Source organism: Schistocerca americana, chromosome 1, assembly GCF_021461395.2.
Source record: "Schistocerca americana isolate TAMUIC-IGC-003095 chromosome 1, iqSchAmer2.1, whole genome shotgun sequence".
NCBI lineage: Eukaryota > Metazoa > Arthropoda > Insecta > Orthoptera > Acrididae > Schistocerca > Schistocerca americana.
The window spans coordinates 787018057-787041974 of record NC_060119.1 but is presented as its reverse complement, the minus strand read 5'-3'; the positions used below and the strand labels follow the sequence as shown (position 1 = coordinate 787041974).

At 40.3% G+C, this 23918-nt stretch overlaps 1 protein-coding gene across 3 annotated transcripts in view; it reads left to right on the top strand.

Annotated features, from left to right (window-relative positions):
• Window positions 1-23918, top strand: part of LOC124612406 (centromere protein I-like) — a 367802-nt gene that overhangs the window by 174219 nt on the left and 169665 nt on the right. For all 3 annotated transcript variants that reach the window (XM_047140617.1, XM_047140609.1, XM_047140600.1), the window contains exon 10: window positions 20688-20761. In XM_047140617.1, coding sequence (XP_046996573.1) covers window positions 20688-20761 — 74 coding nt within the window. The remainder of the gene's footprint in view (window positions 1-20687; window positions 20762-23918) is intronic.

Here is a 23918-nt window from a genome sequence, read left to right as displayed (position 1 = left end):
TTACATCTACATCGTTGTACTACATTATATATCTTCTTTTTTTTTTATCTCCTTTGTACAGAGAGAGGATTTACCTGTCATTTTCAGCTTAACTACTGTCTAATTTTACAAATCTTTGTTCTCTTGTGAGCTTTGAATTTACATTCTTGTTACCTATAATAGATGATATAGTGACATAACTGAACATAATTCCTAGAGCACCTATTGACATTGGTGTCGCGGGTCCTGTTTTCAAAGGTTTTGAGAAAGTTATTATAAAAATGAATACAACGAGGGTGAAAGACCTTTGTACTGATATAAAACATCAGATTTTATGTTTCTGTAACATTATCTTTTTGGAAATCAGTTAGAGATTAAAATTTATATAAAATCAGAAAATCTCTTGAGGTTGTTCCCTTCTTACTTCAGTGTAATATAATTTTGCTGTTCAGCTCTAAATAATGTCCCTGCGGAGTTTTTGACACTAACGGTTTGTGTGCCCATGGGACACCATGACCAGAAATGGGCCACGCTGGTGACTCAGAGTCCAACAGGTGTGGCCACTGCTGGTAGTTGTGGACACCTTGTCATTATATTCATTGTATTTACACAAAAAAGACTTTGAATATAATTGAAAATAATCAATTTTTTGAAACTATAATGTAACTGAATAGATAAAAAAATCTACTCACTGATGACAGCGGAAGAAAACACATATAAAGCTATTGAAATCCATACGCTTTCAGAGCCAGTGGCTCCTCCTCCTGACAGAAGATTTGAAGAGGAAGGAAGAGGGGTGGAGGAAAAGGACTGGACAGATTTAGGAAATGGGGAGAGTTCGAAAAAGTTGCCCAAAACCCCAAGTGAGGAGAGACTTGTGGGATGGGATGAGAAGGAAGGGCTGATTGTTGGAGACTCCACTGGATGAGATTTGAAAGCCTGATAGCGTAAAGTAAGAATGTAGGGTAATACACAAGATTCTGACAAAACATCATGCAAGCGTTAAGCTAAGTGCATTGTATGAGTTAGAGGTGTGGTTTTGGAGAGGGGGCAGGGGAGGAGAGGTAACAGACAGGTCAGAAGTTAAAAGATGTAGGAAACTAAAATGGAGTGAAGAAAGGAATACTGAGACTGAAGAAATTAATGTAAATTAAGGCTAATAGTGTGGTGAAAACCAAAGACTTTGTAACACCAGTTTCCACTTGTGGAATTCTGAAAAACTAGTGTCTGGGTCTTAACCCAGATGGCACATATGGTGAAACAGGCACTGAAGTCAGAAATATCATGTTGTAGAACAAATTCTGCAACGGGATATTGTGTGTTGCCAGTATACCCCTCTGCCTCTGCCCATTCATCCCAACTGATAACTTGGTACTTCAGTTACAGCGAATGGGTGTAGGCTGAGGGTGTATACTAACAACACACAATATTCTCGAGCAGAGCTTGTTCTAAAGCATGGTATTTGTGACCTCGGTGCTTGCATCACAGTATGTGCCACACGGATTATTCCAACAGACACCAGTTCCTAAGAACTCTGCAGGTGAGAACTGGCATTACAACACGTCCTTGGTTCTCGCCACCCATCTGGCTTTAATTTACATTATTTTTTTCAGTCTCAACATCTCTTCTCAGTAAATGTTCCTTTCTTCACTCCCTTTTGATTTTCTCTCTCTTTTATTTTTCCGACTTGTCTATTCCCCTCCCCCCATACATCCCCCACCTCTACCACATATAATGCATTTAGCTTTCGCTCTTATTAGCTCGCGCGTGATGTTTTATCAGCAGTCTCAGTCTTCTGTAATTCCCTATCTTTGGGGACAGGAAAAAATTGGGGTTATTATATGGCCATAATTAGTGTTTTCTGGCAAGCTTATTCTATTGTCAGTTATCTATTTTTGTCATATTTGACCATTTTTCAATGCTATGTTGTAAATGGAACTATTCCTAAGATAGGGTGGGCCAAACATGAGAAAAGTGTAGAGAAAAATTATTTTAACAAAAAAATTTTACACGAATAAGTATTTAAAAACAAATACCAAAGATAAAAATGAAAATAATAGTATATTCCAGATATTTTATTGACGACATGTTTTGCTCTTCTTCATATCATTCTTGAGCTGTGGAGATCACAGAAGCCGGTCTCCTTGGCTCAAGAATGATCTGAAGATGAACAAGAAGCATGTAATGCGTCATCAGTACAGTATCTGCAACAGAGACTATTATTCCAATTTTTAATGTCTGTATACTGTTGCTGTGCTGGGCTGGAATGGTGTGGAGTGAGACATATGTTTTAAATACTGAAAAAAAATGATGTATCCAGGAGATTAATAAATATACAGAGCACTCCTTTATTCAGGTCCGCAATCTATTTTTGACACTCAACAATTTTTCTCACCAACTTAAAAATTTATGTTAAATGGTTGAAATTTCTTACGTAATAGCAATAATGAAACTTGGAAGAAAATCTAGTAATGTAAAGGAAAATCTTTGCCTTTGCGGTGCTATTGTTGATAAATAAAATGTCGTGGCTGCATCCCCAAGAGATTTTTCTTTATGAATGTCACCAGGAAAGCATGAAGGTTATTTGTGACGTATTCCTAAGTAACAAAATATTGATAAACATTTACAAAACTTGGATCAGAAATAAGACCAAATTTAATTTTCTTATTTTTTTTAATGTTCACTCACATGTCGCTTGGAAACGTAGTTTGTAATATGTTTCAGTAGAAGTTTTGAGTTTTAAATTCTATTTCCCATCAGTAACACACTCTTTTAATACAAACATACTTTCTTTTAATGTACTGGTAGTCTCTCTCTCTCTCTCTCTCTCTCTCTCTCTCTCTCTCTCTCTCTCTCTCTTTCTTTTTACACACGTGTAAAATTGATAGTAAGGCTCTTTTATGTACTGCATTTTACAGCTAAGTTCATGTGTGAATCTGGCAGCTTCGCAGCATCTGAAAAAATTTTCCGGTTAGATTCTGGCTGCTTTTTCTCAATGTTTATACACCAAACAACCACACTCAAAGTATCCAGAAGCGGGAATAGGCACTGCTTCTACCAGATTTCAACTCTGCGCATGCACGGCAAGCTGTCTGATAACTGCTTAAATGAACCTTAATTCAACGAAATTTGAAGAAAAAAAAAATCATATCGATATTAATTAAAATTTTTGTAAATTAATACACGCAGAAAAATATGCACTCAGCCTGGAATACCACATTGCTATTGGTATGGTGCACAATATTGTTTATTCGCAAGGGTTGGCAGCGAGCATACCCAAAACATTTGTCCTGCCAATGAATGATTTCTGTAAACTTGACTAATGGCTTAAACACAAGCATGTACAATATTGATGTAGTTCGTGTGCTATCACAGAGTACACCTTTTTCTTTGTTAGGATGATTTGAGAATGGGTTCTGATACGTGAAACCGGTCATCAATTAAACAAAAGTAACTGAATTTTGCAACTTTGGCTGATCAACTCAAGTTGCTAATCCAGTGTGCTGGAAACCCAAAAAGATGAATTTTATAGCTGCTCGTTTCCGCCGCAGAAGTTAATGCTGTTCTGTAAGATACCTGCCTCACCAACTATTCGGAACTCATCATTTATTCGGAAATAAACACCCAAATATTTATTTCATTCTTCGATCTCTAATCAGACGGAAATGTTAACATCATTTATTGCAGAACATACCTGTATTACACTTTCTGATTTTTTCCTTTACTTTTAATGTATAAAGTGGTAGAGTCGTAAGCTCAATGATTTATGACGGTGTTGGCAGTGTTCACGCCCACCTCCTTCCAAATTCTCGCGTTACATTCATAACAAAAGACCCAGACTGTGTTGACAATGCTACGATGGAAAAAATTATGTATTAGGATCCAGTGGGACACAAACCTACATCCATTCGTATCGAAAACCTCGAAACTATCCATTACGTTGTGGCTTACTCATTTGGCTACTGTCTCAAGTCGCAGTGATCACGTTTCTTCAAACCTTACATCGCTGCTGCATTATTAATCACATTTAATGAGCAGGGTGATGTGTTTGTGATAGATTCTCACTGCGCCATTGCTTTGAAAAGGCATACTGTGGCACATACACCACAAAAGAAATAAATAATCGAAATACACACAATGGTAGTTCGCACACGCTTGCAAAAATCGATAGTCGAAAGGCCACTAGTGACGTCGTCGTTGTTGTTGTGGTCTTCAGTCCTGAGAATGGTTTGATGCAGCTCTCCATGCTACTCTATCCTGTGCAAGCCTCTTCATCTCCCAGTACCTACTGCAGCCTACATCCTTCCGAATCTGCTTAGTGTATTCATCTTTAGGTCTCCCTCTATGATTTTTACCCTCCACACTGCCCTCCAGTACTAAATTGGTAATCCCTTGATGCCTCAGAACATGTCCTACCAACCGATCCCTTCTTCTAGTCAAGTTGTGCCACAAATTTCTCTTCTCCCCAATTCAATTCAATACCTCCTCTTTAGTCACGGAAAACTGGAGACAGATAGCAGAAGATGGAGACGGATGGAGAGCTCTAACTGTGGTGGCGCGCGGTCCTCTGGGCCTGATCGCGTGATGATGATGATGACCTCCTCTTTAGTTATGTAATCTACCCATCTAATCTTCAGCATTCTTCTGTAGCACTGCATTTCGAAAGCTTCTATTCTCTTCTTGTCTAAACTATTTATCGTCCATGTTTCACTTCCATACATGGCTACACTCCATACAAATACTTTCAGAAACGACTTCCTGACACTTAAATCTATACTCGATGTTAACAAATTTCTCTTCTTCAGAAACGCTTTCCTTGCCATTGCCAGTCTACATTTTATATCCTCTCTCCTTCGACCATCATCAGTTATTTTGCTCTCCAAATAGCAAAACTCCTTTACTACTTTAAGTGTCTCATTTCCTAATCTAATTCCCTCAGCATCACCCGACTTAATTCGACTACATTCCATTATCCTCGTTTTGCTTTTGTTGATGTTCATCTTATATCCTTCTTTCAAGACACTGTCCATTCCGTTCAGCTGCTCTTCCAAGTCCTTTGCTGACTCTGACAGAATTACAATGTCATCGGCAAAGATTACAGTTTTTATTTCTTCTCCGTGGATTTTAATTCCTACTCCGAATTTTTCTCTTGTTTCCGTTACTGCTTGCTCAATATACAGATTGAATAACATCGGGGATAGGCTACAAACCTGTCTCACTCCCTTCCCAACCACTGCTTCCCTTTTGTGTCCCCCTCCTCTTATAACTGCCATCTGCTTTCTGTACGAATTGTAAATAGCCTTTCGCTCCCTGTATTTTACCCCTGCCACCTTTAGAATTTGAAAGAGAGTATTCCAGTCAACATTGTCAAAAGCTTTCTCTAAGTCTACAAATGCTAGAAATGTAGGTTTGCCTTTCCTTAATCTTTCTTCTGAGATAAGTCGTAAGGTCAGTATTGCCTCACATGTTCCAACATTTCTATGGAATCCAAACTGATCTTCCCTGAGGTCGGCTTCTACCATTCGTCTGTAAAGAATTCACGTTAGTATTTTGCAGCCGTGACTTATTAAACTGATAGTTCGGTAATTTTCACGTCTGTCAACACCTGCTTTCTTTGGGATTGGAATTATTATATTCTTCTTGAAGTCTGAGGGTATTTCAGCTGTCTCATACATCTTGCTCACCAGCAAGATTTGTTATGACTGGCTCTCCCAAGGCTGTCAGTAGTTCTAATCGAATGTTGTCTACTCCCGGGGCCTTGTTTCGACTTAGGTCTTTCAGTGCTCTGTCAAACTCTTCACGTGGTATCACATCTTCCATTTCATCTTCATGTACCTCCTCTTCCATTTCCATAATATTGTTCTCAAGAACATCGCCCCTGTATAGGCCCTCTATATACTCCTTCCACCTTTCTGCTTTCCCTTCTATGCTTAGAACTGGGTTTCCATCTAAGCTCTTGATATTCATGCAAGTGGTTCTCTATTCTCCAAAGGTCTCTTTAATTTTTCTGTGGGCAGTATCTATCGTACCCCTAGTGAGATAAGCCTCGACATCCTTACATTTGTCCTCTAGCCACCCCTGCTTAGCCATTTTGCACTTCCTGTCGATATCATTTTTGAGACGCTTGTATTCCTTTTTGCCTGCTTCACTTGCTGCATTTTTGTATTTTCTCCTTTCATCAGTTAAATTCAGTATCTCTTCTGTTACCCAAGGATTTCTACTAGCCCATGTCTTTTTACCTACTTGATCCTCTGCTGCCTTCACTATTTCATTCCTCAAAGCTACCCATTCTTCTTCTACTGTATTTCTTTCCCCCATTCCTGTCAATTGTTCCCTTATGCTCTCCCTGAAACTCAATGCTGATTTTGTGTTACTTCCTCAAAATCAGCTGAATTCGCATTATTCCTTAAAAACCACCAAATTCGCATTATTCATCTCCTTATCGCGTAAATGATTCAAATGGCTCTAAGCACTATGGAACTTATTATCTGAGGTCATCAGCCCCCTAGACTTAGAACTTCATAAAACTAACTAACCTAAGGACATCACACACATCCATGCCCGAGGCAGGATTCAAACCTGCGACCGTAGCAGTAGCACGATTCCGGATTGAAGTCCCTAGAACCGCTCGGTCACAGCAGACGGCTGTTATCATTTAAACGGCTTTTACCTGTCCTTACCTATCTACCACCTTTAGGCTCCTAGATTTTCAAAAATTGTCAGATTTTCCCCATATGTGGTATAGGTATTCGTTGGTTTGCAGTTGATGGAGTAACATAGTGCACTTTTCATAGCTTAGTGACTTAGTTTGGTCTAAGTTACAAAACTAATGTAGTGAAACAAGAATCGTAAAGGAAAGCATGGAGACACTTTACAAAAAAATGCTGTAACCGTAATATTTGTGACACTACTTTGAGTCCTTAAAAGAAGAAACTGGTAATTTTTTGTCAATATTAAGATTGACACCACTTTTGAATAACTTTCCTTTCAACTGGCATTGCTCTAAGGTGCTATGTAGAGAAATATTAATGTTGCTGCCTTCAAAAACAATTAACAATACCTATAAATTTTCTGTAATTTATATCTGTTAAAATGTTGTTATCCTTTTTCATAAAAATTAAACAAATTTATTGATAGATGTTGCGTATAAATCTACAGCCGGAGGTAACTCATTAAACAAAATTAAATAATAATAGTTTCATGCTTCAAACTAACATTATTTTTTCCAAATAAGAGTAGTTCTTTTTGATGTATTGAAAATACAAATATTCTGCTCATGACTACTTCTGAAAACATTTACCATTTTAGACTTACAAATTCAATTGATCATAAAATTGCATTACACCATATATTTCCCCTGAAAAGTGAAATATTGCTTTTGGATACAACTTTGGACTCTGGCCAAGGTAACCTTTGTGATATCCTCTCTCTTTGCAAGATATGTGGAAGAGATGGTACATGTAGATTCTGAAAGAATAGGGACAGGTTCTGACAGATTGAAGACTGTGCTATGCTCATTTGGCTCAGTTTATAAGAGCATTGTCACACCATAGGTCTAATTTGTCAGGAACATTCATAAGAAATCCCCATAGCTCTGTAATAACTGTTTGAAGCTACAGGGTGCAGTCATTGCTACAAGTATACAAAAGCTGAAGTTCTGACACTGTATGAGCCATCAATGTATTATTGAAGAAAAGCATTTTTATAGCCATCAGCTGCACACACTCACCTTTATTCTTCACTGGTTTCAGTTTTTACAACCATCATCAGTAGAAAAATGCAATACCTCGAATGGATCAAAAATGCATATTTCTTATACAAGGCTCATTAGAATACCAAATACAGTGACGTCTCACACTGATATGTAAATTACACATAATTTATTCAGTGTCATAAATCACACAGACAGGTTGATTAAAGACTAAATTCTAATGACAGTTAACAGATGACACACAGCACTTTCAGGTACTCACAGGTCTGAGTGTGAAGAGTCTAGGTGATTTATCCTTTGTGGTTCCATGATGACTGGTTCCAGCAATTCTTCCCAAGGTAGTTATCCTGTGGACCTTAGTGCTGGCTATCCAAACTAATGTCTGAAACAACCATCAAGATATCGTTTCTAGTAATGCTCTCCATCTACACATCTGTCTGTAATGTCAAATACTACATTCCCCCCTCCCCAGAATCGGTGTATATGGTCAGTACCACCACACTTTGTGCTGCAACTGCCTTGGGGGGGGGGGGGGGGGGGGGGTTGGCATTCTTGAAGTGCTGGTGCTCTAGGAGGAAGGGCCATCTTGCTGCCCGTTAGAAGTGGGGAGAAAGTTGTTTATAAACCATTTCCAGGTCAGATTGCTCAGGTCTATCAGATCCCACCTTATGTAAAGTCCAGGCATTGCCATAACTCCGCCATGCTTTAAACTGCCGTTATTGTAGTTTCATCTTGGATTGCACATGGTAGGTACAAGAAACTGCCTGGTTGGAGATGTGAAAGGCTGATTGCTGTTGCTTGTTGCTGCTGGCCATTCCTGTTGGGATTCAGGCTGCTGATCCTTGAGTCATGATGAACCTCGGACTGCCTGCTGCATTGGAGGTTGGTGTTAGGAACTGAGTTATAGGCCCCTTGGACAGTGGGACCAGTTGATTTGTCCACCTTCAGAAGGAACCTTGGTGCACCGCATCTCTTGGAGTCAGTGGCGACCCTTGCTGCCGAGGGGATCGGGGAGACAATGCCACTCACAACAGCAGTCTCGGGTGGAGGTTGCAGGCAACCTGTCCTGCCCACTCCTGCCATGGTACAACCTGCTTCATATCACTGCATCAGTGTCATAGTGTCTGTGATAGGGAACCAGCTGAAGTGTGCACCAAAATCTTGCGTCCAATTCTTTATTCCAACTGGGAAGTGTGGATGGAATTGCAGTGCATGATTGTGATTGTGTTTTGATATCAGAAGGTAGAGTCCATGACTGGTACCAATGTAAGACCTCCACTGGACTTTTACTAGGAATGGGGGTCAATAATAAAGACATTGCTTTGGGAGTGGAAGTGGATCTCAATGCTATTTTCATTGTAAACCTGAACTCCATTTGAATATTTCTACCTCTCCAGTCAGGTGTGAGCGAAAAGGGGCTGTTAGTAGTTTGGATACCATGTGATGAGTAAAAGACCATGAATGTTGTGGAGACAGATTGTGGGCTATTGTCTGCAACTATTACTTCAGCAAGGCTTTCAGTTGCGACAATTCTAAATAACACCTTGACTGTTGATCCATTGTTATTGACCATAATTTGCATATATAGGGAAACTTGGAAAATAAGAATCCACTACAATTAATCTGATTGCATTGAGAAAGTGTCCTGCTAAGTCTCAAGGTTTGATTATTTGCACCCATGGTGAGAATACTGTGTGGAGCAGCTTGCAGCCCTGAAACTGGTTGTAGAACTTTACATTGCATTCTATATCCTTGTCTGTTGCGGACCAATAAACATGTCATGGCAATACTTTAACTCTGCAGACACCCCAGAATTCACTAGTGCTAATGCAAGTACTTTTGTTTTAGAGCACGAGAGGAGTTCCAGTGTCGTTCTCTGGCACTAAGAGAAAGAATAGCCCTTTGTCTGACTGAAAACAAATTTAATACAAATTACAACATGTGCAACTTTGCTTCTGCCATTTTTTCCCCAACATTTAAGGCTTTAATGAAACAATTTGGTTACACATGTATCATTCAAAGTATTTTCCATCACTGGCCACTACTTTCTGTCATCTTTTGGGCAGTGTACGAATCCCCCATCGGAAAAATTGTTCATCTTTTGAAGCGATCCATGAATTGATCCAATTTGTGACTTTTTCATGAGATCAGAAGTGTTAATCAGCCAGGCCAAGTGCCATTGATCTAAACAGATGATAGTCAGAGGGAGCAATGTCTGGGGAATACAGCAGGTGGGGTAGGACTTCCCGTTTTAACGTTTCCAAGTATGTTTAACCTCTTTTGCAACATGGGGCCAAGTGGTGCTGTGCTGTAAAATCATTTTATCATGCCTCTCACTGTATGCAGCCGTTTGTCTTTTAATGCTTTGCTAAAACGCATTAATTGTGTTCGATAATGAGCACCTGTGATTGTCTCACTTGGTATTAACATCTCATAATACACGACGCTGAACACCAAATGCAGAGCATGATCTTGGAGCCATGAATATTCGGTTTGGCTGACGACGTGGAAGCATGGCCGAGATATCCCCATGATTTTTTGCATTTAGGGTTATTGTAATGAACTCATTTTTCGTCCCCAGTCACAGTGCGATGCAGAAATTCCTTCTGTTTTTGCCTCTGAAGCAACTGATCACAAACACACAAATGCCGTTCAATGTCTCTTGGTTTCAGCTCATACGGGACCCAAGTTGCGAGTCATGCTCATAGCCTTGAGACGTTTTGAAATGGCTTGCTGTGTCACTCCCATTAATCATGCCAATTCTTCTTGAGTTTGACGTGAGTCTTCACTCAACAATGTCTCCAATTCTGCATCTTGGAAAACATTCTCTCTCCCACCACTGTGCCAGTCTACGACATTAAAATCACCGTTTTTGAAGCCTTCAAACCACTCAAGGCATATTCTTTCGCTAATAGCGTCCTTACCATATGCACTTGAGAGCATTTGATGAGACTCGGCCGCTGTTTTCTTCATATTGAAATAAAACAGTAACTCCTCCTGCAAATGACTAGAATTAGGCTCGTAAACTGACATTTTCAATCAAGAACAACTTTTTGATGCAGACACAAATCGACTAATGTTTGAATGAGTTTATGTTGACTGAGGTCCAAGCTAACTGTCTGTCATCTGCAATCTGTTTCTTTTGACCGGTACTTACCATTGTCGCCACCTATCGGCAAACGGTGGAGGCAAAGTTATACACCTTGTAACTTTTACATTCTTTGGCCAACTGTTTTGCACCCATTGTAGGACCTTCTGTAAGCTTGTGCGCATTGCTGTCTGTTTCTGATGAAGGCCTTTTTGGCCAAAAGCTTACTTGCCAACAGTCTTTTTGTTGTGCCTATCTGCGACTCAGCATCTCCGTTATATTGTGAGTAGCAACCATACTTTTCATAATATTATCATTATTCCATCAGGGGATTTTCCGTTGTTTGAAAGTACTGAGACACGTATTAGTGGATGTATGGGGTGTGTTCACCAATTGCCTTTGTGATGGCGTGAAATCTGCTGAAGACACTTTCAATGAAGTGTCTGAAAATTTGTGGAAGAATGGCAATCTAAACTAGAAAAGATAGTACTGCTGGACACTGGAGTCTGGAGGGGAGTAAATGTTATAATTTATCCCAAAAGTGTTTCATTGAGTTCAGGTTGGGATTCTGAACAGGCCGGTCCATTTAATGCATTTAGCATTTTCTTAAATGCAATAAGAGGATCATACCCCAACTCCAAAGTATGCTCCCTTACCATAACATGACATCTTCTGTGCTTCACAGTTAGCACTACACGTGATGGCAAGTAGTAACGTTATCCAGGCATTTACCCTGCAATCAGACTGACACAGGATATAGTATGATTCATCACTCAAAATCATTCATTCCCAATCATCTGTTGTCCAGTGAAGACATTTAGCAGTGACTACAAAAATGTGTAGCATATGAGGGGCTTCTCAACCATTGTTCCCCATTCTTTTTAATTCCCTATGCACAGTCATTGTGCTGGCTGGACTGGTGGTACCACTTTGGAAAATGTGACTTTTCACGACTACTCTCTGCAATGCTTGACAGATCCTCTTTCAATACACGAGGTCTTCCTTGTTTTGGTTTAACAGTCGTTGTTCCTTCAGGTTTCCGCTTCACAGTCACATAACCAGGAGCTGATTTGGGCAGTTATCAGGGCCTGAAATGTCCATGATGGATTTATTACTCATGTAGCACCCAATGACGAGTCCATGTTCAAAGTCACTAAGCTCTCCTGACCGACACATCCTGTTGTTACTGCTTTTCCACTGCCATCACATTACTCCCCACCCCCTTTTATATTAATGGGTCTGCCTCTCGTGACGTCTAGTGGTCAATTCCAGATTGCATAGGGGTGTCCGTGTACGTTTGATCAGATAACATATTTTGTAGAGAAAAGAATTCTCTTTCAAATTATGACTAACACAAGTATTGCTCAGGCATCACTTTAGGGATATAAAGGTTTCAAAACCATTAATTTTTAAGCCAGTTTTTTTTCCAACTTTGAAAACTTAGTACCAAAAATGATCAAACTTGCAGGTTCTATAAACAAGGTAAAAAGAGAACTTCGTAAATCAACATCATGATGAAATCAAGCTACTTAAACCTCAAAGAAAATTCGTTACTTGAAACCAAAATAGTATATCAATGACATAAAACTTACATCATGTACAAAACGCATGCTGTATAATATTCGTCATCTTCTCGGTTGTTACAGTGATAAAATAAGTATAATATGGTTGTCTCTGTCTCATTAGTTTGTTAACGGTAAAATTGTTTGAAAAATGGAAACTGTCATTTCGAAATAACAACAGTCCAAGTCAGATTACTTTGTCTTATTCCTCCTTTAGTATGTTCACATTGGCAAGCCAGAAGTTATGACAATCTACTTACTATTAATATAACTTGTCCAGGTAATAGCAGCATCCCCTGGTTGTCAGACACATGCACAGTACATCTAGTATGAGTGAGTGCGCTGCCCATATGTAAAATGGGGAAAGTGCACAATCTGAGTGATTAAGGCCAGATTGTGATGGCCAAGAGGCTCAGCATGAGCATTTCGGAAACTGCATGACTTGTTGGGTGTTCGAGCAGTGCTGTGGTGAGCGTCTTCAACACATAGCAAAACCAAGATTAAACCATGTACAGACGTCATGGGGTTGGGCACCCACCCCTCATTACAGATGTCAGACGTCATAGGCTGGGAAGACTGGTAGAACAGGACAGGCAGCAAACTATGATGGACCTAACATTGGACTGTAATTCTGGGCAGAGTACTAGTGTATCTGAACACTCAGTGCACTGAACTCTCCTAACAATGGGCTTCTGTAGCTGACGACCCATGCGTGTGCCAATGTTAACACCGCGGTGTAGACAACTATGACTGAAAATGGCACGTGACCATCGGCACTGGACATTAGCGCAGTGGCAGAGCGTTGCACAGTCTGATGAATCCCGATACCTTCTTCATCATGCTGATGGGAGGGCACGAAACCATCGTCTGCCAAGGGAATAGCTCCTTGACACCTGTACTGCAGGTCAGAGACAAGCTGGCAGCTGCTCCGTTATGCCATGGGAAACATTCATGTGCACATCCATGGGTCCAGTAGAGCTTGTGCAAGGCAACATGATGGCCAAGGAGTATTGTCCACTGGCTGCAGACCGTGTACACCCCGTAATGACGATCAAGTTTCCCAATGGCAGTGGCATTTTTCAGCAAGATAATGCACCATGTCACAAGGGCAGAAGTGTGACCGAGTGGTTTGAGGAACACAGTGGTGAGTTCCAATTGATGTGCTGGTCCCCCAACTCACCAGATCTGAACCTGATCAAACACATCTGGGATGTGATTGAATGTGGCGTCAGCACTCTTCCCCTTCCTGGAATTTACAAGAATTTGGTGGTTTTTGTGTACAGATGTTATGCCAACTCCCTCCAGCAAACTACCAGGGCCTCATTGCTTCCATGGCATGAAGTGTCACCACTGTTACCTGTGCCAAAGGTGAACATATCGGCTGTTAGTTAGGTGGTCACAATGTCCTGGCTGATCAGTGTACACCTCCCTAACAATGCCTAACCTCATCCAGTCTTTTGTCAACAGTTAAGCTCATTCCACTTTCATAATGAAGTAATCATTGCTACATTGTATTTCCACATTAATTCAAAGAGGTAATCACTGATCACAGAAGTCTTTTCATTTACATTCTACTCAATATGTTCCTCTGCAGAAGTTATTGATTTATGAACATGATACTGCTGTAATCATAAATCTCAAAATTAATCCTGCACACCTTTCTGCAAAAAACTGAATTACTTGAAGAGTTTTCTCGTACGAATTGATGCAACAGTTTTAACTCTTAATTATGCTTTGTAGCAAATTCTTCGTAATACTTATCCATGCTATGCTGATGGCCAATGACTACTTTCTGCACTCTAACTCAGCAGTTGACCCATACCGCTCTGCCATCGTTAATGTTATACTGGAAGACAATGTTCCCTCCAGTTAAAAAACAAGCTCAGCTTCAAAAATTACAGAGGCCAGCATCAGGAGTATAGTATATTTGTGTCATAACATCAATGATAGCAGTACTGCTTCCAACTGTTTGACAATTTTTCAGAGTTTTGAGGCTTTACCATAATCTTTCACTGAACTACAGCACTTCAAACTTAGCCAATGTTTGAAATGTTGACATAACATTTTGTCACTCTTCACTTACGAGGTGTCCACCCACAAAGTATTGAAGATGATGGGCTAGAAATTTTTGTAGCCTTGTTTCACCATTTAGCAGACCTGCATGCAAAATCTGACGTGGTTGAGTGGGAACAAGTAGATAACTAGACATGGAATCCTCCCGTAGTTAAACTGGGCAAACCTTACCTGTGAAATATGCTCAGTGGGAAGTATTGCTTCATTTTGCTGTATACGTGACTGGACTCACCAGTGCCATAATGGGATGTAACTGTTGCGAGGACTGCATGTTTTCTTGGAGAATGTGTAGTGAGAGAAGGGAGTGAATAAAAATTCTGTATAAGGATTCCTAATGCTTCCTCTAACTCTAAACACAACACAAATACTGAACTATTCTTCCTCTCTATTTTTATTGTTTTAGATACCTGAGCTACATTTGGGATGAAACAGCCTCTCCTAAGAACTCCTGTAATCCTTAAAAATTGTTGGGATACAGCATCTTGTCTATTGCTTGCACTTACATGCTGCCACATGGGATGTAGTCCATCTTTGTAAAAACCCATAGATACTGGATTAATTATGGAAGAACTGGCCCATTTTTAGGTTACACTTGAAAAATATTTTTCATGTTCTCATATGTTATTGCATAATTTTTTGCTATGAAAATATTGTCCACTTAGTTACATCACGATGGAATTCACTGATTAATTGTTCTAGAAATCTTTGTTGAAGTGTCTGAATGCTAGTTCTACTGAAGGGTAGATCTGGATATTTCTAGAAAACAGAGTTGTCAGAGCTAGAAACTTTTGAGATTCTGCATCTAAATGTAACTGTAGATAAGCATTCCATAGACCTGTGTTTGAGAAACATTTACCACTGTTAAAACGAGAGAACAACTCTTGTGGGTATGATATTGAGAAAGAGGTTACAGTGATCTGGTAATTCGAAACTTTAGTTGCTACACGACCTGTGAGACCTGACAATTAGCTTCATGTAACGGGCAGTATTAAATTCTGCTCATGTAGCCTGTTAAGCTCTGGTCTTTCAGGTATGTGCAAAATGTGGGACTCGGTGGGCACATGTGAATCTTGCAATGCATTCACTGACTCTTGAACAGAAAACTTAAATGATTTGAACATGTCTAACTCAAAAATATTTTCTAAATTTTCTTTGATTGACACTTGAGTATGTTATTTCTCTTACTAATCTTCTGTATGAATTGTAAGTCTGTGTTGATCTGCTGCTGGGTTTCTTTTAAATGCATGAAAATTAGGTGATTTCGTAATTTTTTCCAAGTTAAATAAAAAGTAATACTAAATGTGATGATATAGTTTTATTCCTGACACTTCTGTCTTTAAGAAATCACTTTTGTGCCGAAATCAGATGCTCCCTGTAACCACTGCCCTAGGTGGAAGGACCCATTGCAACCAGAACGTTGGTCATCAGCAGGAATGTAAAAAAAATAATTTCATGTTAATCATTTTCAATGTATTTTCTATCTGCATAAATATTCCAATAGAAAAATAAAAAGATCTAACAAAATGGTGACATGTTGAAAAAAAAAGTCATTTATTCCATCCAGAAAGTTGAGACAGAAGCGTTCAACAAAAATAGACTTTTGAAGATATTGCGAAACAACTATTCATGCTGATAGCAAATTCAATTTAGAGTGCTGGCTTCAAATTACAATTAAAATTACACGAACTGTTATGAGGTTACCTTTTCCATGAGTTCGAAAAATACTGTTCTAAGAAAAAGTGTTCAAAGTTTTGGGTTACTTTTTTGTAGTGTAGTGGAACATAGCTCGAATCAGTGATCCCTGTACCTTACAGCAATCCTTCCACATCTAACAGGAAGTCCTCCTCCAGCTTCTTCACGGCCATGGTGATTAAGTGGGCTTCTCAGGCATCTTCTATCATCTGCTGCTCTGCTAGTTCGATACTCTTTTCGTTCACTTTTGTGCAGAAATTGTAACAGGCTGGTGCAATCTCAAGTTAAGCACTTTCTTAAAGTTCATAATGCCTGTTAGGCCTTTGTTGATATTACAAGCTGCCATATTGTCCACAATGTCACCTACACTGAAGCCCAAAGAAACTGGTGTAGGCATGCGTATTCAAATACAGAGATATGTAAACAGGAAGAATACAGCACTGTGGTTGGCAATGCCTATGTAAGACAACAAGTGTCTGCTACAGTTGTTAGATCAGTTACTGCTGCTACAATGACAGGTTGTCAAGGTTTAAGTGAGTTTGAATGTGGTGTTATGGTCGGTGCACAAGCGACAGGACGCACCATCTCCGAGGTAGCAATGAAGTGGGGATTTTCCCACACAACCATTTCACTAGTGTGCCGTGAATATCAAGAACCCAGTAATACATCAGATCTCCAAAATCGCTACAGCCAGAAAAAGACTCTGCAAGAAAGTGGCTAACGATGACTGAAGAGAATCGCTCAACGTGACAGATTTGCAACCCATCTGCAAATTGATGCAGAGTTCAGTGCTGGGCCATCAACAAGTGTCAGCGTGTGAACCATTCAACGAAACAACATCAGTATGGGCTTTTGGAGCCGACTGCATGACACAAAGCTTTACACCTCACCTGGGACCGTCAACACTGACATTAAACTGTTGATGACTGGAAACATGTTGCCTGGTCAGATAAGTCTCGTTTCAAATTGTATCGAGCAGATGGACGTGTACGGATATGGGGAGAACCTCATGAATCCATGGACCTCACATCTTAGCAAGGCACTGTTAAAGCTGGTGGAGGCTCTGTAACTGTGTGAGAAGTGTACAGTTTGAGTGATATGGGACCCTTGATATGCCTAGGTATGACTTTGACAGGTGGCACGTACGTAAGCATCCTGTCTGATCACTTATATCCATTCATGTCCATTGTGCATTCCGACAACTTGAGCAATTCCAGCCGGACAATGTGACATACCGCATGCCCAGAATTACTATATACTTTAACGGCTTTATGGGCAGCATGCAAGATTCATAGTGTCAGTTCCTTCCAGCACTACTTCAGACACAAGTTGAGCCTATGCCATGTCGTATTGCGGCACTTCTGCATGCTTGTGGAGACCCTACATGATATTAGACGTGTACCAGTTTCTTTGGCTCTTCAGTGTATTTTTTTCCCCATTGTGAATGGTTTTCAGACACTTTTCAACAAGCCTCTTGTAACTCGGTAACAGAGTTTGTGCAAATTTGGGATGAACACCACAATAAAGTAGACATCCCAGAGAACATTTTAAGCAAAAAAAGTAATCCATTTTTGAAATTTTCAAAGAGGACTACCCCATTAAGTGAGGTGATTCAAGTGATAGATAATTATGTGTTACAGTTAAACAGTGAATCGAAGGTGCCAGTACCCACTCGATGGGTCACGTTACACTGACCTATTAGTAACTCTATCGACAGTTCTTGTGGAGAACCTTTAACTTGATTCCATTCCATTTTGATCTTATGTACAATCTGACTTTCCTGCAGAGTTTCCATCTTTGTTCACTAAACATTCTTGACATGATACTGTATTCCACAGTAAAAACTAACTATGTCTCTAAAGGCTTGTGAGCAGTAGCAAGTAACATCTAAAAGTGCCTTCTGCAAGCATTGAACTTCAGCGACTGTCTCTGAGTATACAGCTCCACTCATTGATGTCCTTGTTCAGTGAAGGTAACACTGTAACAAATGGTGAAGAGTTTTTTGCAATTGTAATGCTTGTATTTGACGCTCATGTTTTATTTCCACTGCAGCCAGCTGTTTCAAAATCGTCGCCACTATGTTGTCCATTTTTGCTGGTTACTGCTTCACATATAATGTTCGAAGTTCATTGTTGCAAATTATTGTGAACTGCTTCTACTTGAAGAAATAGTAGTTAGTAACAACAGTTAAAGAATGTATTACTAACAGCACAATCACAAGCTCATTAAGCACTTCATACGCTAAAGATATATTTGCCAAGTCATCCTAGAACACTGGATTTATCACTGGCCAAATTGCAACATCCACACAAGACCAAGTCTGCAGCCAGAACCACAGTCAAGGACCTGCAGCTTAGAACTGCCATGTAACAGAGTCAGGTACCCATGGGCCTCTGCTTGAATTCAGAACCATTGACTGATTTATACTTGATGGCTGGATGTTGAATGGTCCCTGTGATACATTCATAAGATCAGAGGGGTATCTACAAGCCCCACCTGTGCTAGGGCCGTCTTAATAGTGCAGGCTATCCAATTATGTATCATACATAGATTGCGGACATGCTACAGGTCAGTATGCAGAGGTGAGTTGGACAATGTCACCGACGCATTACAACCCCACATGAAGACTGATATCTGGCCATTCCTGCATTGTGGCATCATATGGACACCACTAGAGCACCACAAGACGATCTCAGAAGAGCCACTAGAGCTGCTGTGTCCAATCAGACTGTAATGAACAGGTTACGAGAAAGGACCTCATGATCCAGACATCCTGTTTGAGTACCCTGCTTGACATGACATCATCTTGTAGCTTGCCTTCAGTTCTGCTGTTTCCATGTCAGCAGACAACTTCGACACTGGTAAAATGTGTTATTCACAGACAAGTCCACATATCCTCTGAGGCAAGGTAATGACCTCATTCGTTTGCAGAGGTCCATGGTGAGCAGTACCTGCCAAATGTTGCTCGTTAAATCGACCAGTTTGGCCAAAGTTCTGTGATGATATGAGGAAGCTTCAGTGTTGACAGCCATACGAATCTTACCTTTGTCAATGGTCACCCTACTGCCAGACAGTGCTTTGAACAGATCGTGTTGGAAAATGTGGTTGCTGTTGCATACAGTCGTGACCCCAAATTCCTTTCATCGCTAGGGCCCATGTGGCAGGCATCAACAAGGTTGTCTTATGAAGCCTGGACATAGGTGTAATGTAATAGCCAGCGATGAGTCTGAACCTAACCCCATTGTGATTATGTGGTACATGCCTGACAGATGTGTTCATAGCCTCTCCTGGAACTCACATGGTCTCTCATTGAAAAATGGGATTAGATGCCACAGGGTGCCCTCCATAAACTTTCAGCGCATACCACGTAGGTGTCCGACAGTGATAGAAGCTCATGGAGGCCAGACACGTTACTGAGGCTCTCATACTGCAATGAAAAGTGCCCAGGATGATAGGGTGAATGATTGTTTCTATCTTTCCTTTGCCACCTGTCACACGTATCAATTCTTTTTATGCAAGTGATTGAGGATGTAATGATGTTTTGTTGTGTTCTTAATTTGTGAAAGATAAGGTAAGGTATAAACTGGTAACATGCCCAGTTCTCAATGGTTGCTTGATGAAGTGTAGCAGGTGCCCAAAATCATGTCCCCCAATTCTTTTGAGCAGTGTGTTTACAAATTTTCTGCATCATTTTGGAGAGTTATTCTGTAACAAACAATACCATAATGAGACTTTATTCTGATATGAATTTCAATAGGCTTCTTACTTCTGCTGCTCAAAAACCAAATGACGTGTCACTGTTATAGTTTGGTGCATTGAAATTTTCCATGGAAACAGTCATCTTTTATGTATGATAATGCCCCACCTTTTGACAAACTAGACCTTTAAATGTGTATCCTTGTAAAAGTGATCTACAGATGAATACTACTACTACTGCTGCTGCTGCTGCTGCTGCTGCTGCTACCACTACTAATATCTATAAGCTTGTTGCATAACTGCATTTAGCTGCCATCTAGAGAATAATATTTGCATAATTTCTAACAATATTGTCACTTATAGAATTGTTATGCAATATATGAATATTTAATTATAGGCTTTTCTTTGAGTCAAATTTGTGGAATATCTACGAAAGATACAATTCCCGTGCCATTTGGATTGATACAGTACCTGACATGTAGGACTGTTGCTATTCCATTCTGTTGGTGTGTACAGTCTTTACAGTAAACTTTGTTATTTCCATAGATCTATTTTATTAGCATTCCCTTCTAATAATTTCATTGCCGAGTTGAGTGTTTTCAAGCAGTAAACTAAATATGAAAAAACTAAATTACTGTCAGTTTGAAAGTAACAGTTGATCTGCATTTTGTCTAAGGAACAGTTAACCTCACAATTATTCCACTTACAGCTTTTGCAGTCTTCCATCCCCACTCACCCTCTCATAGTGTGTGTATGTCTGTGCGCGTGCATGTCGTGCATCGCTGTTGCAGCTAATCTATTTACAGTGTTGAAATTTTAACTATCATTGCTCATGTACATATATTTGATTTCTGAATAATTTAATTTTTTTATATCATTTATTTAGTGTTTCTGAAGTGTCGAAGAACATACCCGCTCCAGGAGAAACGACTACTGCTGAAAAACATGGCAGCTCTTCAGGTAAACTGTTTGCATGTTATTACATAATATTTTGGTTTCTGCTATTTTATAGCCTCCCAGTCTTTTAGGATACAGTAGAGATAGATATAAATCACTAATGAACTCATGTTGTAGGCAGTCTTCTCTATAAGATTGCTGGAGATGTGTGAATGTGTCAACATCTGTCTGGGATGAAGGGTATTACAATAGTTTTACAATGGTTGAGCATTTAGGTGCATTATTTAGTAATTGGGACCAACATTCAGGGAGAGTGGGTTAAAATCTCCATAAAGTTACAACTGATTTGTTTCTCCATTTTTGACTGGTCCTATTATCTTGTCATAAAGTCTTCCCTCCCTTCCTCTCTATTTCTCTCTGATACAGTTGTGTCCAAAATTAAAACAACAAATGGAAATTTTGCAAGGTTGTGTTATTTTGCAATAAAATGATATAAACAGTTGATAGAAGGTAGAAACAATATAAAGAATACATAACATAAACAACTGCAACATCTGTAATGGTAGGCAAATATGTTCTTCACTTTTTACAACGTTATGACAATTGTGTTCAGTCTGAGGTGTGACCACCTCCGGCAGCAGCACAGATTGAGCAAGGTGGTGCAGCGGTTAGCACACTGGACTTACAGTCGGGAGGACGATTGTTCAAACCTGTTTCCGGCCATCCTGATTTAGGGTTTCCATGAGTTCCCTAAATTGCTTCAGGCAAATACCAGGATGGTTCCTTTGAAAGGGTGCAGCTGACTTCCTTCTCCTCTTTCCCTAATCAGATGGGACCGATGACCTCATTGTTTGGTCCCCTCCACCAAACCAACCAGTACAGGCCTGAAACAATGGGGCATGCTGTAAACGATTTCATCAATCTCATGTTGAGGCAATAACGCCCATTCTTCGTGCAAAGCTTCTCGCAGATCTTGGAGAGTGGTTGGTGGATGCTGACGTCATGCAGCCTGTCTCCCTAATGCATGCCTTACATATTCTATGGGATTCAAGTTGAAAGAGCAAGCGGGCCACGCCATATGTGAAATATCTTTCATTTCCAAGAAAACATCAACCACCCACGCTCTATGAGGTTGATCATTATCATCCATCAGTATGAAGTCTGGGCCCACAGCACCTCGCAACAACTGCACAAGGTACCAAGATCTCATTACGATACCTGACAGCAGTTAAACCTTGCCAATTTACCTGTAAAATTTCATGAAGAGATGTTAGAATGGTCAATATAATCCCTGCCCACAACATAAGGGATTCTGTTCAATATCGGTCTCTTTCCACAATCTTTGGATCCCAAAATCATGTTTCATGTTCCCTCCAGATGCGAATCCATTCATAAACACACTCCAGACGAAATTGGGACCCATTTGTGAAAAGAACATTGGTTCACTGTTCGACCATTCAGGTGACATGTTGACAACTCCACCCTATACGTTCCCTTCTGTGAATCTGTGTCAGAAGTACATACACAGAACGTCTCTCACAATAAAGGCCACTCTGTTGATGTCTCCTGTGCACCATTTGCTGCAATACAAGACATACAGTGGATGCTGCGAGGTCAGATCCCAGTTGTTGTGCAGTACTAAGGTGGTACCGTTGTGCCCTTACAGTCAAATAATGGTCCTTTCTTTCTAATATCACATGTGATTGGCCCTGCCCTGGTCTTCAGAATACAGTTTCAGTCTCTGTAAACTGTCTTTCCATCTGTGAAACAACAGAATGATTCACATTAGGCCATCGGGCCACATCAGTTTGCGACCATCCTGCTTCCATTCTTCCTATGGCCCTTCACCACAGATGGTCTGATGGGTGTTTTCTCTGTGCCATACTGCACTGTCTGTGACTGTGTACACAGCAGTTTTGGATGTGGAACTATCCAGCAACATTACGCTGTGTGGTGGGTGTCCCGATGTCATCGTTGGCATGGATGTCCATTGACCAGAAAGCAATCTTCCCTGCAGAACGTGATTGTACGGACATCTGTTGACAGTTTGTATGATTGCATCATGAATTAGACACAAGTCGGGGAAATAGTGGTTTTTTGCTTTAGTTTTGGAATATACAGGGTGGAGAAAATTTGTCAAAAAATTCTAACACTGAATAGCTGCTGCCAGTAGGATCCAAATTAATAGTGTTGTGAAGGCCAACAACACACCATTTTTAAACTACTGAAACTTGGCACCAAGCACTCAGATTGGCTGTGGGATTGCCCTGTTGCCATTTGTTGGTTGACGTGCAGTGCTGTGGTTGTCGGTTCACACTTACAAACATACCTTGCCCCGTCACTGCCCCAATGTGATACGCACATGTGTCAAATAGGTCTTGCTGTTTGTCTCCACCCCACGTTAAAGGCATTCACATGTAAGCTTTGCTTCGGACCACACACACGTCTCCAGCGATTTAGTCATACACTAAGCATGGCGGCACAGTATTCGTTTGGGGAACAACAAGATATAGTTTTTGTTCATGGACTAGCCGATGCTAATGCACATGAAGCTTGACGGTTGTATGAGGAATGGTACCCAGCAAGACGCCACCCACACTGGCAAATGTTTACAGCAATTCACCAGTGACTTGGCAAAACAGGCTTATTAGCGGGATATCATGGTGATGCTGGAAGACTTCGAACACAAGATGCTGCATTTGAAGAGACAAGTATGCCAAGTACCTGCGTGGTTGGATACAACATGCAGGTCACTCATTGGTTAGTCTGGGAGGTATTGAGGGATGATGGCCAGCATCTATTTACTCTCCACCCTGTCCGAGATGTAGACACTGTGGCGGACTAAGAACACAGGCTAGGGTCTTGCTGGTGGTTACTGTGACTTGTTGCATGAGACCCTGACTTCCCCACCATTGTGTTGTTTACCGAGTGTACTTTCTATCAGGATGGCCTTTACAACACTTGAAATGTTCATTACTGGGCAAGGGGAAATCCTCACGTCACATACATCCATGGACACCAGGAACGATTTTCGCCCAAGGGATGAAGTCGTGAAGGCAGCAGAGTATCAAGTAGGTAAAAAGACGAAGGCTAGTAGAAATCCTTGGGTAACAGAAGAAATATTGAATTTAATTAATGAATGGAGAAAATATAAAAATGCAGTAAATGAAGTAGGGAAAAAGGAATACAAACGTCTCAAAAACGAGATCAACAGGAAGTG